This window comes from Desmodus rotundus, chromosome 1 (assembly GCF_022682495.2).
Source record: "Desmodus rotundus isolate HL8 chromosome 1, HLdesRot8A.1, whole genome shotgun sequence".
Classification (NCBI taxonomy): Eukaryota; Metazoa; Chordata; class Mammalia; order Chiroptera; family Phyllostomidae; genus Desmodus; species Desmodus rotundus.
Genome location: NC_071387.1, coordinates 122,403,399 through 122,417,794, shown reverse-complemented (window position 1 = coordinate 122,417,794; position 14,396 = coordinate 122,403,399). Strand labels below are relative to the sequence as shown.

The 14,396-nt window shown below is 43.5% G+C and overlaps 1 protein-coding gene across 1 annotated transcript in view; it reads left to right on the top strand.

The window, feature by feature from the left end:
- Positions 1 to 3,580: 3,580 nt before the first annotated feature.
- Positions 3,581 to 14,396, top strand: part of LOC112314817 (cytochrome P450 3A12) — a 35,357-nt gene continuing 24,541 nt past the window's right edge. Inside the window, exons 1-4 of the mRNA XM_024571358.4 lie at positions 3,581 to 3,758; positions 7,109 to 7,202; positions 9,064 to 9,116; positions 10,674 to 10,773. Coding sequence (XP_024427126.2) covers positions 3,688 to 3,758; positions 7,109 to 7,202; positions 9,064 to 9,116; positions 10,674 to 10,773 — 318 coding nt within the window. The 5' untranslated portion in view covers positions 3,581 to 3,687. The remainder of the gene's footprint in view (positions 3,759 to 7,108; positions 7,203 to 9,063; positions 9,117 to 10,673; positions 10,774 to 14,396) is intronic.

The window sequence follows — 14,396 nt, the reverse complement described above, 5'->3', positions numbered from 1 at the left end:
GACAAGGTTCTGGGTACATTTTGCTCCTAAGGAATGACTAGCCTACAGCTGTTGGTGTATATTCCAACCTGCTGGACCAGCCCCTAGGGTGAATAGGGCCAGGGGGTGGTCATATTAGGCTTAGTTATGAAATAAAAGGCAGCTAAGTGTGACTTAGAGGAAGAATAAAACATATTAGTTTCCACAGAAGTTTTGTTTCCAAAAAGAATAATAAAGGCTTTGTGTTTAGGTGAGTGAATTACGTTGTCAATAGTTATCAGATGAACCCTACTCTTGCCTTGTTTGGATGCACTCTGTGTACCTTTCTGGTTTGGAGCATAGGGGGGAGATCCTCACCAACATTACCATTATTAGTCATGGCTAGCATCTCTCTTTGTTCCTGCTGTGATGAATTGGAGTCCTTTCTTCTGGAAAACCCATGGGGATGTTGCTGTGGGGGTCACCATATGGAACCAGAATTTTAACCAATTGCCAATGCAGCCTCGGGTCTCCCTATTTCCCGTAGTGACCCTTATTAGGGAACAGCAGAAGTTGAATGTGGCATTTAGGGACAGCAGAAGACTTTTCAGTTTCCATTCATTTTAGCTTATTTCTAACATGTTGCTGTGATCCATAGGTTTTACGAAGCTACTTGCAGTTGCTGAGCCTCAGATTTTACATCTATAACCTGGAGATATACTAGCATGACCCTGTTTAACATTGCCAAGGGGTGGGCAGCAAAAGAGGGCAGACTAATTGGAATTGCTGGGACTTTCCATGTGACTTTTCCTGTGAATCACCTTCTAACTTCTAATGCCTGTTCTTTGTTGGTATTCAAGCTTATAGCCCCTTCTTTCCTCTGGAGGGCTCCATTACCTCAGATCTTCCAGGGGCTCACCACATTCGGGGCAGTTATGTGTCTCTCTACTCCCACTAAGAGGCTGGTCCTAAGGATGGGGATGGTATGGCCTGTAGCACACAGCCTGGTGAGATAACTACACATAACATTTACTCATTTGGCCTTGAATCAATGCACAGATGAATAAATGTATTCATGCACTACACTTCCCAATGACAGCTATGGAATTTAACAGATGCCTCGTGGAGAACCCTTAATGCAAAGATGACAAACTTTGATGGTATAAATTTCAGGCTGTATGACAAGCTTCCAAGTAAATAAAAGGAATTGGGTGAGATAGTTGGGGCTTTATGCAGTTTACCAATGAGGCATACACCTACTGAGTCCAGTTTTATGCAACACTGGAGAACTTCTGGTCAGAAGGACCTAAAGAATTGGCAACAAGTGAGTATTACTTTCTGCAGAAAGGCTGAACATGTGAAAGCTAAAGAGAGAAGGAAGTGCATAAACACAGCTTAAATGATTCCTGTTTCCTTGAGTTTTAAGAATAATCAAGGTTTCATTTTTTATATAACCCATGGTTTCTCATACCAAGCAGACACAGAACATGGGTCCGAGTGATGATAATGAGCTGGTGGAATCTCCAGACCCTCAGATCTCTCCCATTGGGAATGTGGCAGAAATGTCACAGGTGACACTGACTGCTGTTACCGCCCTCCTCCTGCCAGCTCCTCACAGCCCATTAGAAAATCCCCCATTGGTCAAAAAACAAGGAATCTCTCTTCTCTAACCCCCTTTGCCCCAGAAAAATAAAGCTAATTTCATGTTTCTGGAGTCCTGTAGGCTATGGGTGTTGCCCAAAGTGACATTTGCCATGTCAGCAGTGGCTACGGTGTTTGGGGTTCACTTGGCCCTCTGGGCTGCTGTTCCCCTCTTCACATCCATTGTTCTTGGACTTGCAGTCTTTCCAGAGAGAGGGATCCATTCTTTGGTCATGAATCTGTCTAACTGCTTGTCTACTGCAGGACCCTCTGAGGGGTGGGACAGGAAGCAGGATGAATTGATAAGCTTGGTGTAGCCATCACCAACTTGTCCATGTGCTGCCTCACCTTCGGGATCACGTTAGCCTGAACGTGCAGCAATGATGATCAAGGCACAGTTAGACTCTTTTGTTAAATTAATAATCCAGAAAGGTAGAGTGGTCCCCAAAGAGCCACAGGGAAGGGCTATAGAGGGGACCCAGCAATATTACTTGTAGCAACTCCACCAATCTTTCTCAATGCCCACTGTGCATAAAGTGTTCTGCTGGGTACTAGGGACATAATGGTGACTAATACCCAGACTGCGCCTTTGAGAAGCTCTTATCTGGTAAGGGCATTTGGTTTATAGACCAACAGTGGTGCTGGAAGGCAGAGATGGTACTGAATCCAGATTCAGATGCCAGCCACCTGACGCCAGTAATTGAGAGCCGAGGAAAGTTGATTTATTCAAGAGCCAGCAGCCTGAAAAGACTACGGCTAATGTCACAAAGACCATCTTAACATCTCAGCACAGGCAAGGGTTTTTATGAGCAAGGAAGGGGGGAAGCAGAACAAAGGAAACCAAAGGGAGCTTGGGGGTTGTAGGCTCTCCGTTGAGGGTGCTTTGTGTGAGTCAGCACAGTCTGCTCAATTACCATCTTAGAGCCAGTCAAGTGATGGTCCAGTTTTGGTCACCCTGGTTTTACGGTCAAAGATGAGCAAATTTCCCAGAGCCCAAATGCCTGAAGGCTGGAGTCTGCTTCCCTTCCTCCTAGAATCCTTTAAGCAAACAGCTGTTTATCTTTAGCTACATGTAAATTTACAGGTCAGCATTTACAGAAACAATGTTAAAAGAATGGTGGGGTGGGTTATAAGGATAATAATAAAATTGCTTGCAGAGAATAAAAGTTGCCCGGTGGTGATGGAAGATGGTTTGACTTTAGGTGGTGGACACACAGTACAATATACAGATCTAGTATCATAGAGATGTACACTTGAAAACTATATGATCCATGCCCTGGCTGGTATGATTCAGTGGATTGAGCACCAGCCTGCAAACCCAAGGGTCGCCAGTTCAATTCCCAGTTAGGGCACATGCCTGGGTTGTGGGCCAGTGGAGGGCACGCAAGAGGCAACCACACATTGATGTTTCTCTCCCTCTCTTTCTCCCTCCTTTCCCCTCTCTCTAAAAATAAGTAAATAAAATATTTTAAAAAGAAAACTATATGATCCTATTAACCAATGTCACCCCAATAAATTTAACTAAAAAAAATTTTTAAGTTGCCCAGAGGAAGAAGCAGTGATATCTGTTCAAGGAAATTCGTTAGGAAAGACTCCAAAAGAAGGGGTTCTGTCTCAGGTGAGTTTTGAAGGATGAGTAGGAGTCTTCTAGGGCACAGAGACATTTCTTGGCAGAGGAAACTGCAAATACTTGAAGGATTTCAAGTATTTCTTACTGCAGGCAGCCACGGAGTCAAGGGCAGGTTAGAGATTTAAGGCCAGTGCTTCACCTGTAACCTTTGGGCTTACTGATAAAATGGGCTGAGTTGTCCTTTGATGACTCACAGAATATGAACTCAGGGGTGGTCAAAGTGGGAGTTTCCGTGATGCTTTGCCAAATGTTAAGGTGAGAGGTCACCTGCAGTTTGAGCACAAATGGCCTTTCTACTGGCTGCAGCTCTGGCCCCACCCCCTCTCCCACTATATAAATATCCAGTCTCATTGAACATCCACTGGGTGGGAAGGGACATTCCCCACATACAGGCCCGCTGAGAATAGCACACGCTGGTGCAAGGAAAATTCAGAGAGAATCTCGGGAGGAAAGTGGCCATGGACCTGATCCCAAGCTTTTCCACAGAAACCTGGGTTCTCCTGGCTACCAGCCTGGTGCTCATCTATCTGTGAGTAAACTGTCCAGACTCATGCTCTCTGTAATCTTGGACTCGGGGAGCTCATCAGGCCCCCCTTTCCCTTCTCTGTTTTAATGATCCAACAGTCAATAAAGGGGAAGTTGCTTAAATTGGGGGGGCTACAAACTCCAAAGGAGTTATTGTTGATCTTACCATGATCTTTTGAAGGAGTAATACCCCCAACTCCCATTTTCTGTAGCCCACATGCTTTGGTGACATTATTTACACCTAGGGTGATCTTCTGAATGACTGCCGGTCTGGGTAGACTAGACTAATTAACCAGAGTTCAGCAGAGGCAGACTAAAAGCAATGGGCTGTGGGCCCTGGCTGGGGTAGCTCAGTGGATTGAGTGCAGGCTGTGAATGGGGGACTGGAGACCGCCCCCTTCTCTTCACACTAGCTCTTCCCTCTCTTCAGTGTCTCTCCCCTGACATTCTCCTCCTAAGACTCAGTTCCATCACCCTATCATAGGCAGAACTGCTGAAGCATCGCCCCTCGTGAGTAACTACGGCAGAGGACACTTGCAGAAATCTTGACATTGTATTCTTTGATTTCATCTTTACCTTCTAGTCTTTTCGGAGGGTTAGCATCATTATAGAGATTTATTTTCCTCCTGAAATGAAATCTGCTAACAGCCTGTAATGGCACAAACCCACAAGCCAATTTGTATTTAAATATCTTTTTCCAGTAAGTTGCAGTACAGGAGGATGAATGAAACCTGTAGGAATTGAGAGGAATTCCTTTCAAGAGTGGGATTCCTGGCATCCTGGAGCAGGTTGGGGTAGGAGGCATTTCAGACATGTGGGCAGGGAAGGCCCCCTTCATGTCCCGTGCAACTTCTATCTCAATTGCACTTTCATTAAGAGTAGGAATCATGATGACATGAATATAGAAACTATAAACATTATTTTAATTCTTTGAAAGAAATGTTACCAATACTGCGTATTATGGCAACATATTTTCTGTCTCATGGCATTTTAGAATTAATTGACAGTGTTTGATTTCATTCTTTAATATTAGACTTTTTTTACTGAGGTAAGTCTATTTCTAGCATGTTCTTTCTGTACAATAAAAGAGGTGTTGCTCCAGGATTTGTGGCTACAAAGGTGTGTAAGTAACCTCACCCGACTAGAATAATATCTGAAATATGAGTCCATTGTACAAATACATACATGCATGACATAGATTGTATATATATTTTTAAACATACCTGCCTAACTGGTTATTTTAATCCCACAGTGCAGGTGAGTAAGTGAGATCATGAGGCATGGTGATAAGCGAGCCCTTCTGGAGGGAGTGGGAGGATATTTCTCCCAGAAACCCTGGTCTCACAGGGCAGCAGGGTAGGCGTCTCTTCTGCTTGAGCCTGGGGATAGGGACACCATCTAAGTCACACTGTGCGGTCTTTGTGGCAATGGGCCTGTCACTAGATGCTGTCACCACTGGGTAAACAAACTTGGTGCCTTAGGAGACGCTGGTCCAGCGGTGAGCCAGTTGCTGTAGACAGACCATGCCCTCTCATGGCAACGCAATGGAGATGCAATGGAGATGACCGGCTTTACCAAAAGCAGCATTACTCTAGCAAAAAGGGGGAAGCTGGAAAGAAACCACAGAATTCACCCAGCCCATCCTCTGCTTTGCTAAGGAGCATGTGAGTTTAGACACCAGACCAGGTGCTTCGGGGGATCAACATTGCCGACACATTCACTCAAGTGCTTGGCCTCACTTGCGAGTTCATGGAACATGATGAAGATCAGAAGCAGAAATGGGTTTAATGGATTTGCCACGGTTGTCACGGCAAAGGAAGGAGCTGGGGTGGGACTGTCCAAGGGCGCCCCAGGTCTGGACAGCCAGTGCACACACTTCACCAGCTTTCTGGAGGAAGGATCCACACACCCACCTGGGCCTGGCTCGGGCGCCTCTGATGTCCTCGAGCATCAGTCCTTTCCTGCGTTATTTTACTTTCTTTCATCACTTACTATGGGATTACTAATATTGCACAGAATGTTAGAAACCCATACTTTCTTAAAGGCAAACCTCCAAAGAAGAGGAGACAGAGTTTGAATTCAGCTTGCTGAAACATATTTTGTGTTGTGTAGCACATTTTTTGCAATAAACGGGAAGGTGCAGAAGTCTGGAAGGCCCCTTTTCGTGGGAAGTGCTGGTAGGGCATGCTGAACGGTGATACAGAGCCCCCTTGTCAGCCACACTTTCCTAATTTGCCTCTGAGGGGTGAGTCTTGTAGGCCCAGCAACTTCACCCTTAAAATGGTTGCCAGCAGCCTCTTTCCTCAGCCTCTCCTTGTCCTCCTCTCCTCCACCTGTCAGTGACGCTGGCGTGGGAAGGCTTGCAAGGATTCAGAACCCCCAGTTGCGAACCGCCACACCTGACACAGGAAAGATGAGTCGCAGGCAGGCCCACCCTGGGAAGCAGCAGCCTTACTGGGATTTCGAGATAGCTGACACACAGAAGCAGTAAACTAAGTGCTTTCTGACCGGCCCCCTTGAAAAAACGAGTGACCTGGCACTGTGCTTGGCAGGTGAGCATCACAGGCTGGAGGACCAGATACTGAGAGGGGAAGAATGGTCTGGAAATGAATTTTTACTAATTGGTACCTTTACACAGTTTCATTTGGGAAACATATGGGTCAATCACCCTTCTCTAGAGCTCCCGCCAATCAACTTGCCTCACAACAGAGACTTGGGTGTAGCTGACAGGCACTCACGTTTCTACAAGGCCAGTGGAAGCTTTGAACACAGTTTTCATTCTGTGGGTAAGGTCACTGTAGCTATTACAAGGCCTTCCTATGGTGATATACGAGTATTTAAGAAAAGCCAAATCTTAAAACAGAGTCATGGCATAGAGGGAAGTAAAGCTTAAAAGTCACTGAGCAAACTGTAAGGACACTGTCTCGGTGGGCTGACAGTGACTCTCTGCTATTGAGTGCGTGTAGTTAAGCAAAATGTCATCATTGGAGCAGAATTTATTTTGTGTGTGTACATAGAATAGAATCTCAAAGTCATTGAAGAGTCAACTTACTAAAAAACGACTGAATTTTCTAGAAATATTCCAACCTCTCAGGAGTATTACCAATGGAAACATTTAACAAGTACTCACTCATGTTGGGTCCATGAAACTTCAGACGCTTTTATCTAATCATCTTTAGAAGTGGGAAAGGAGGTGAGAAGGGAATGTAATCATTGCTGTTGGAGTTTCTGTTATTATTGATGGCTTACATGTTCATTCCCTAGCTTGACTGGTCCCGTTCTGAGTCAGTGACTGGCCAGACTCAGCACCTGTTCCATTAAACCCATAACGTGGTTTTCTCCTTCACTTTAAAGATATGGGACCCACACACATGGAATTTTTAAGAAGCTGGGAATTCCTGGGCCGACACCCCTGCCCTTTGTGGGAACCCTTCCATGCTATCGTAGGGTGAGTGTTGTTTGGGCTTCCTCTTTTGCTTCTCATGGTTACAAATCGCAGCTGAGTTCCATAGCAAAAGGGCTGTCCACAAGTGGAAGTTCTGAGGTTTCACACTTTCCAGAAAGGGCATCTTAGGCACCGCCCAGCACAGCCCCAGGTTTACCCCAGGGCTCTACGTCAACTGTTCAGACCCTCAGGCTTTGCCTTAGCTGGGCAGCAGCGCTCTCTGGCTGATTCAGGACATGATTTAATATTCCAACTTGTGTGCATCCGGAGGAGAATTTTCCTTCTGCCAGATGCAGGTTCCCAGAATAACATAATAGTAATGAGTATTAGGAGAAAAGCAGGAAGGGGTGCCTGGTAGTGCCTCATGAAGTTGGGGGTGCCAGAGTCAGGCTTCCTGTTCATAGGGTACACTCTGGGCAGCCTCTTTTTCCTTCTTCCTCCGGGACAGCTGTGCAACTTCAGTGTGTGAGGCAGCCCACGTATTCACCATCGGGTAATTTGCACACACGTCCTGAATTCTCTCAAGAATGGCTAAATCCCTGCTGTTATTTCCATGGCTCTAACCTACTCTTTGGTTCCCATGATGTCTTTGTGGGACTTGAGAGATGTAACAAGAGCTTTCTGCTTTACTTCTCGGCCCTTAAAGGAGGCAGCTTATAGCTGAGTCTGAGAGGGAGTGGGTGTAACTGATGTAAGATGGCGTCTGTCTCTTCAACCTCTAAAAGAGTTGTGTGAGTTTAAAAACAAAACAAAAGCACAGTTACTTATACAAAGTCACTAGAAAGAAAAATGATTTGACAAAGTTATTAAAAATTTAGTTTATCTGAAAGAAATTAAGTCGGTGACACACGGACTGAGAATTTTGGTAAAACCTTCATGGTTGATTCGGTCCGGATGCTTTGCCCAGGGCCCGACCCTTGGATGGAAAGCTAGGAGCTCTCGTTCCTTGGGCCAGCAGGCAGAGCCTGTGTGCAGGCTGCTCTGTGCCTCAGATTTTCTTTCCTGTAAGGGAGAGGCTTGATTCTCAGATTCTAATTTTCCTAGTTGAGGTCTTCAGTGCCTCATCTAGTTCAAGAAATCCTGTATATTTTTGCCTCTGAAAAGATAATAGTTTACTTTCCACCTTTCCCAGATCAGCTCTTTATAGATGTACCTCAAGACCCACATATCCTGAACTTCTTTTGCATAAAATCAAATATCACACCTGAAATTTAGCTCACAGGAAGATCTATTATTTTAATTACAGAAGTTGAAACTTAAAGAAAGCATTTTCATTTGCTCTGTCCTTGTGTAGTGCTGGCATCTCCCCACTTTTTCCATGTTGAGCTAGGAAGCTTGAAAGTGAGTAATTTCTCATTCATTCATTCACTTTCTCAACACACACACGTCTTACTCATTTAAATCTGCTAGACTACAAGTGATCACTGATGATAAACTTCCTCATTCTGCCTGAATTTAGAGAGGGCCCATGAGAGAAATGAGAAGATGTTTAACCAGCAGATCAAAGAGTGTGCAGGCCACTCTTACTCTCCCTCAGCTTCAGTTCTGGAGTCTCTGGGGTAATAATTCCAGGGTTTTAGAGACAACACAGGCACAACACAAACCCTTCTGAAAGACAGGAGGTACTTACACAAAGTAAGTCGAGCATCAACACTACTTGGAGGAAATTCAAGAGTGATTTTAAATTCTCCACTTCAAATATCTCCTCTATTTCCTCTCTGTTCCCCAAGACACCACTGAATAAGAGCTTCCCTCCACCAGCTGTGAAACACAGTACATCTGAGTTCATGGGATTCGAGTCCTTTTGGTCCCCGTGAGAGGTAGAACATTCAGATTAATAATCTGATTTTGTGTCTCCTTGCAGGGTTTTGTGGAATTTGACCAGGAATGCTTTAAAAAGTATGGAAGAATATGGGGGTGAGTATCGGGGGGACTCCTGGTGGATATACTTGCTGTTACGATGAGGGCCCCGTGGTGTGGAGGGCAGTCTCAGCCCAGAGCCTCTCGGGATGAAGCCACCTATGGTAAAGGTTTGGGAGGCTTGTCCTACCAGGGACCCAGATGTCACCAGGTGCCCAGGCCTGCATTCTGCATCAAGTTGGGGAGTTGCAGGTTGTCATTGCTCTCCAGGCTCTGATGGCCCAGGGACTCCTGGCATCACTTCTGTCCAGTCTCAGAAAATGGAAAATGCCCCTCCTCTCCATTTTCCCTCCCTGAGGTCTCCTTTCATTGGGTGGAACGCATTGTGTCAGACCCTTGCAATATAGGCTCATAGATGCCTATTGCAACTTCTTTCCCACATGGTTGACTATTAATTCAAAGCCAAAATCCTTCATTTTAAATTTGGACTTGGATGTCCTTTGGAAAAGGCTGTGGGGATAGGTAAACAGAAAGGGAAGCCATATCTGCTCAGCTTTTTATAATTTCTCCATAAATATGGAGTTTGAGTTTTTAAGAAAATGTAAAGCAACACTTCTCAACAGAGGTTTAGTTTATACAAATATTGCTTTATCTACTCTGCTCTACTAACTTTGAAGAGATGTAGGATATTTCTAAACCACACTGCCCCCTGGTGGGCGGATGGACTTGAGGATTTTGTAAAGTGGCCTCAGCCAGTCTCAGGGGCCACTCCTGTTAGAAGCCCCTGGAGGGGTGGTGGGCACAGCAGGAGGTGGCTTGCCCTGCTGCTACTGGGAGCCCGGGGCCAGTGATGACCCACGTGGAGAATAAATATAAGTAATGAAAGGAAAATATTTGTAAATGAATTATACATGCTCCTCTGTGTTTTTTATTCTCTTTGTTGTTTGTTTTAAATATTTCTGAACTGGATTCTACCAGGAGCCTCTCTTTAGCAGTTAAAATATTTCCTTTAAGCACTTGTAAACTAGTAATCAAATTTTAGAGATAGAGATCATTCATATTTCTGCTATATCTTTGTGAGCATTCCAAGTCTTTTCTATTTGCAGACTCATTTTTACATATTTGTGATCAGTATGTCTACACTTTCCATCTGATATTCTGTCATATGCATTTTTTATGTTTTTGGTTATCTTCAAAAGTGCATCTTTTCCTTTTTATTTTTATTGTATTTTTTCCATTTCCAAAGATTACCAAAGTGTATCTTTTCCTTTTTATTTTTTGTTGTATTTTTTCCATTACCAAAAGTGTATTTTTAAGTGATTGAGTTCGCTCTTATTGTGTTCATGTTCTCAGATCACTTACTTGCCTTCATCTATTTACTAACTTAACTTCCTTTTTGATAGTGAGATATTTTAAGCCTACAGAAGTGTTAACAATGGTATATGAAACACCCAGGTGCACGACCCAGGTTTAAATGTGCTCATGTTATTTCCACCAATGATCACAAGGAATGTGGGTTACGTAACGTCAGAATGAAAGTCTGGACTTCCAGAAGTGGCTCCAGCTGCAGAAGCCGGCCTGTTAAATTGAACGAGCTCTGTTTTCCCGACACAGGTTCTACGACGGCCGGCAGCCTGTGTTGGCTATCACCGACCCAGACCTGATCAAAGCGGTGCTCGTGAAGGAATGCTACTCTGTCTTCACAAACCGGCGGGTCAGTGTCCGTTTTTGCTTAAATTAAATTTTTATTTATTTTATTTTAATTTTTAATATTGAAATAATAATAGATTAATTGAAAGTTCCAAAAATCCAGGAATATCCCATACCTTTTATTTTGTTTCCCCAGATAGTAATAGCTTTACTGGTATAACTCCAGTACATCAAAGCAGGAGATTGACATTGGTGCTGTTTACAGAGCTTACTCAGATTTTGTCAGTTTTATGTGCACTCGTTTGTGTGTGTTACTTATAAAAACTTATCGTGTATGTACATTTGTGTTACTATCATCACAATCAATATACAGAACTGTTCCATCACCATAAGTCTCCCACTTTTTATTCTTTTATGGTTACAATGCGTAGCCTGTCTTTTCCTTTTATCAGGGACTTTAGCAGAGGAAATATATTTTTACTATTGATGAAGCCAATTTATCCATTTTTAACAGGTTGTAACTTTCCTAAAAACATTTTATTAAGGGCAATCTTGGCTGTAGGTCCCAGCCTTTCATGTCTTTGAATATTCCTTGCCAATCCCTTGTAGCCTGCAAAGTCTCTTTTGAGAAATCAGCTGACAGCCTATGGGAACTCCCCTATAGGTAACGATTGCTTTTTTTCTTGTTGCTTTTAAGATTCTCTCTTTATCTTTAACCTTTGGCATTTTAATTATGATGTGTCTTGCTGTGGTCCTGTTTGCATCCATCTTGTTAAGGACTCTCTGTGCTTCCTGGACTTGCATGTCTATTTCCTTCACCAAATTAGGGAAGTTTTCTTTCATTAGTTTTTCACTTCCATTGTTTTAGACTTTCAGTTTCCTGCTCTTTATCTTCTCCTTCTAGCACCCCTAGGATGCGAATGTTGGTTTGCTTGAAGTGGTCCCAGAGGCTCCTTGCACTCCTCATTTTTGGGGATTCTTTTTTCTTCTTGTTGTTCTGCTTGGCTGGTTTTTGTTTCCTTGTGTTTCATATAATTGTTTTAATTCTTGACTTCATCCACTCTACTGTTGATTCCCTGTAAATTGTTGATTTCCATTAGTATGTCCTTCATTTCTGCCTGGCTCTTCTTTAACTGTTGAAATACTCACTGAGTTCTGTTAGCATTCTTATAACCAGTGTTTTGAATTCTGCATCTGATAGCTTGCTCATCTCCATTTTGTTTAGTTCTTTTTCTGGAGTTTTGATCTGTTCTTTCATTTGGGCCATGCTTCTTTGCCTCCTCATTTTGTCAGCCTCCCTGTTTGTTTCTGCATATTAGGAAGAGCTTCTACAACTCCCTGTCTTGGTAGCATGGGCTGTAGGTCCAGTGGCACTGCCTCCCCTATCACCCAAGCTGGGTACTTGAGGTGTGCCATTCATGTGGGCTGAGTACACCCTCCCCTTGTAGATGAGTCTTGATTGCTATTGGCAGGTCCATGGGAGGGATGTACCCAGGCCAGTCAGCTGCAAGGACTGGCTGTGACCACTTACCACCAACCTCCGCCCTCTGTAGAAGATCAGCTGTGCAGGGGCAGGGTGGTGGTGCTCAATGGTGGAACCCAGGCTTTGTCTGTAGCTGTCTGCTGAGCGTGCAGGCTCTGGAGTTTCCCAGGTGGTGCAGGGCAGGGTCAGCCCCTACCTGGGTTCCACCTGGGGCCACGTGTGAGGCACGAAGTAATCTGAAGCTGGCTGCTATTTGTGCTGGGCCTGGGCCACTTAGCCAGAAGCACAGGGCTAGGGGCAGGCCCATATGTTGGGTGGGGTGGAGCCTCAGGTAAATGCCAAGGCAGGGCAAACAGTGTAAGCCAAGTTAATAGAGCCTCATATATGGCTCTCACCTGCTGAAGCTGTGGCTCTGTGGGGGGAGGGCTCAGAAAAGGCTCAATGGCCTTTGACTACCTTTCTATCTGGTAGAGAGCTATCCCCTAGCTCTCTTCCCTGACATTTCAATTCCTCTCCATATGCTACTGTTGCATTTCAAGCTGCTACCCCAGTGGTGCTAGAGCTCAGAGGAAGTGCATCTGTGTAAGTTCTGCAGGGGTCCTTTAAATGCAACTGCCAGGGAGTCCAGTAGTTTTTGTTTGTTTGTTTGTTTGTTTGTTTGTTTGTTTTTACCAACTCCAATCCCGCTGTTTTTTTCAGCCGGAAGTAATTGGGGCTTATCTTCCTGGCACTTGTACCCTGGGCTGAGACCCCTTGCTCCCAAGATATCCCCCTCGAATTCTTATCCACCACACGTGGGTGTGCGACTCACTCGCTCCAGGTGTCTGTGTCTCCTACCCTTCTGGATTGATGTGGTTTCTTTAGTCCCATAGTTGTTGGATTTCCATTCAACTCAACTTCTGAGGGTTCTGAGAGATCATTGGTCTGTAGTTTAGTTGTAATTTTAATGTGGTTGTGTGAGGAGGCTAGCCATGTTTGCCTATGCCTCCATCTTCAGGTCATGCCTTTAGTTCCAATTCTGAAAACTCTTCATTTAGCCCTAAGGATGAAAGATTTCCTTCTATTTCCCTAAATGTTATATAGGTTTATGTTTCACACTTAAATCTATAATCCCCTTTGTTCTGATATTTGTATAAGGTGTGAAATGTAGGTCAAGGTTCTTTATTTCCTGAATGGATGTCTAATTGCTGTGCACCATTTGTGAAAAGGCTATCCTTCCTCCTTGAACATTTCAAAAATTAATTGGGCCTAAATGTGTGCATCTATTTCTCATTCTCTTCTGTTCATTGATCTCTGTGTCTGTCCTCCAGCAGTACCCTGCAGTCTTGATTACCATAGCTACATGGTCATTCTTAGCTTGTAGAATGACTCCTTCCACTTCTTTTCAGAATTGTTTTAGCTATTCTATGTCTTTCACCTCTCCATACAAATTTAGAATAAGCTCATCTATGTTACAAAAAATTGTTGAGATTTTGATAAGAATTGAAAATAATCATATAGATCAATTTGTAGAAAATCTATAATCATGACTAGGTCAAGTCTTTCAATCCAAAAGCGCAGTATGTCTCTCCATTGGTTTAGGCTTTCTTCTGCTCCTGTCACCAATATTTTGTAGTTCTCAGCATAGAAAGCCTGTACATACTCTGTTAACTTTTCCACTTAAAGTATTTTATTTTCTTTGGAGTGATAGTAAATGGTATTGTATGTTTAAATACTCATTGTTATTCCATAAAAATGTGGTTGAGTTTTGTTTGTTGATCATGTTTTCTACAACCTTACTGGGCTCATTTATTAGTTCTAGAGATTTCTTTTAATATCCCTTGAGATTTTCCACATTGACAATTATGTCACCTGAAAACAGAGACGCTATTTTTTCCCTTTCATTCCATTATACCTTTTACTTCTTTTTGTCTTGCTGCACTCACTGGAACGTCCAGTATGACGTTATATAAGAGTGGTGTGAGTGAACATTTTTGTTCCCAATCTTAGGGGAAAGCATTCTGGGTTTTGCCGTTTTTCATTTATATATTTATTCTCAACAAATGAAATGTATGTATTTAAGGTATGCAATGTGATATTTTGATATATGCACACATTGTAAAATGATTACCACAAATGAATTAACATATCCATCAGTGTGCGGTAAGAACACTTCACGTCTACTGTCTCAGCGAACTTCAAGTGTACAACACAGCATTATCGAT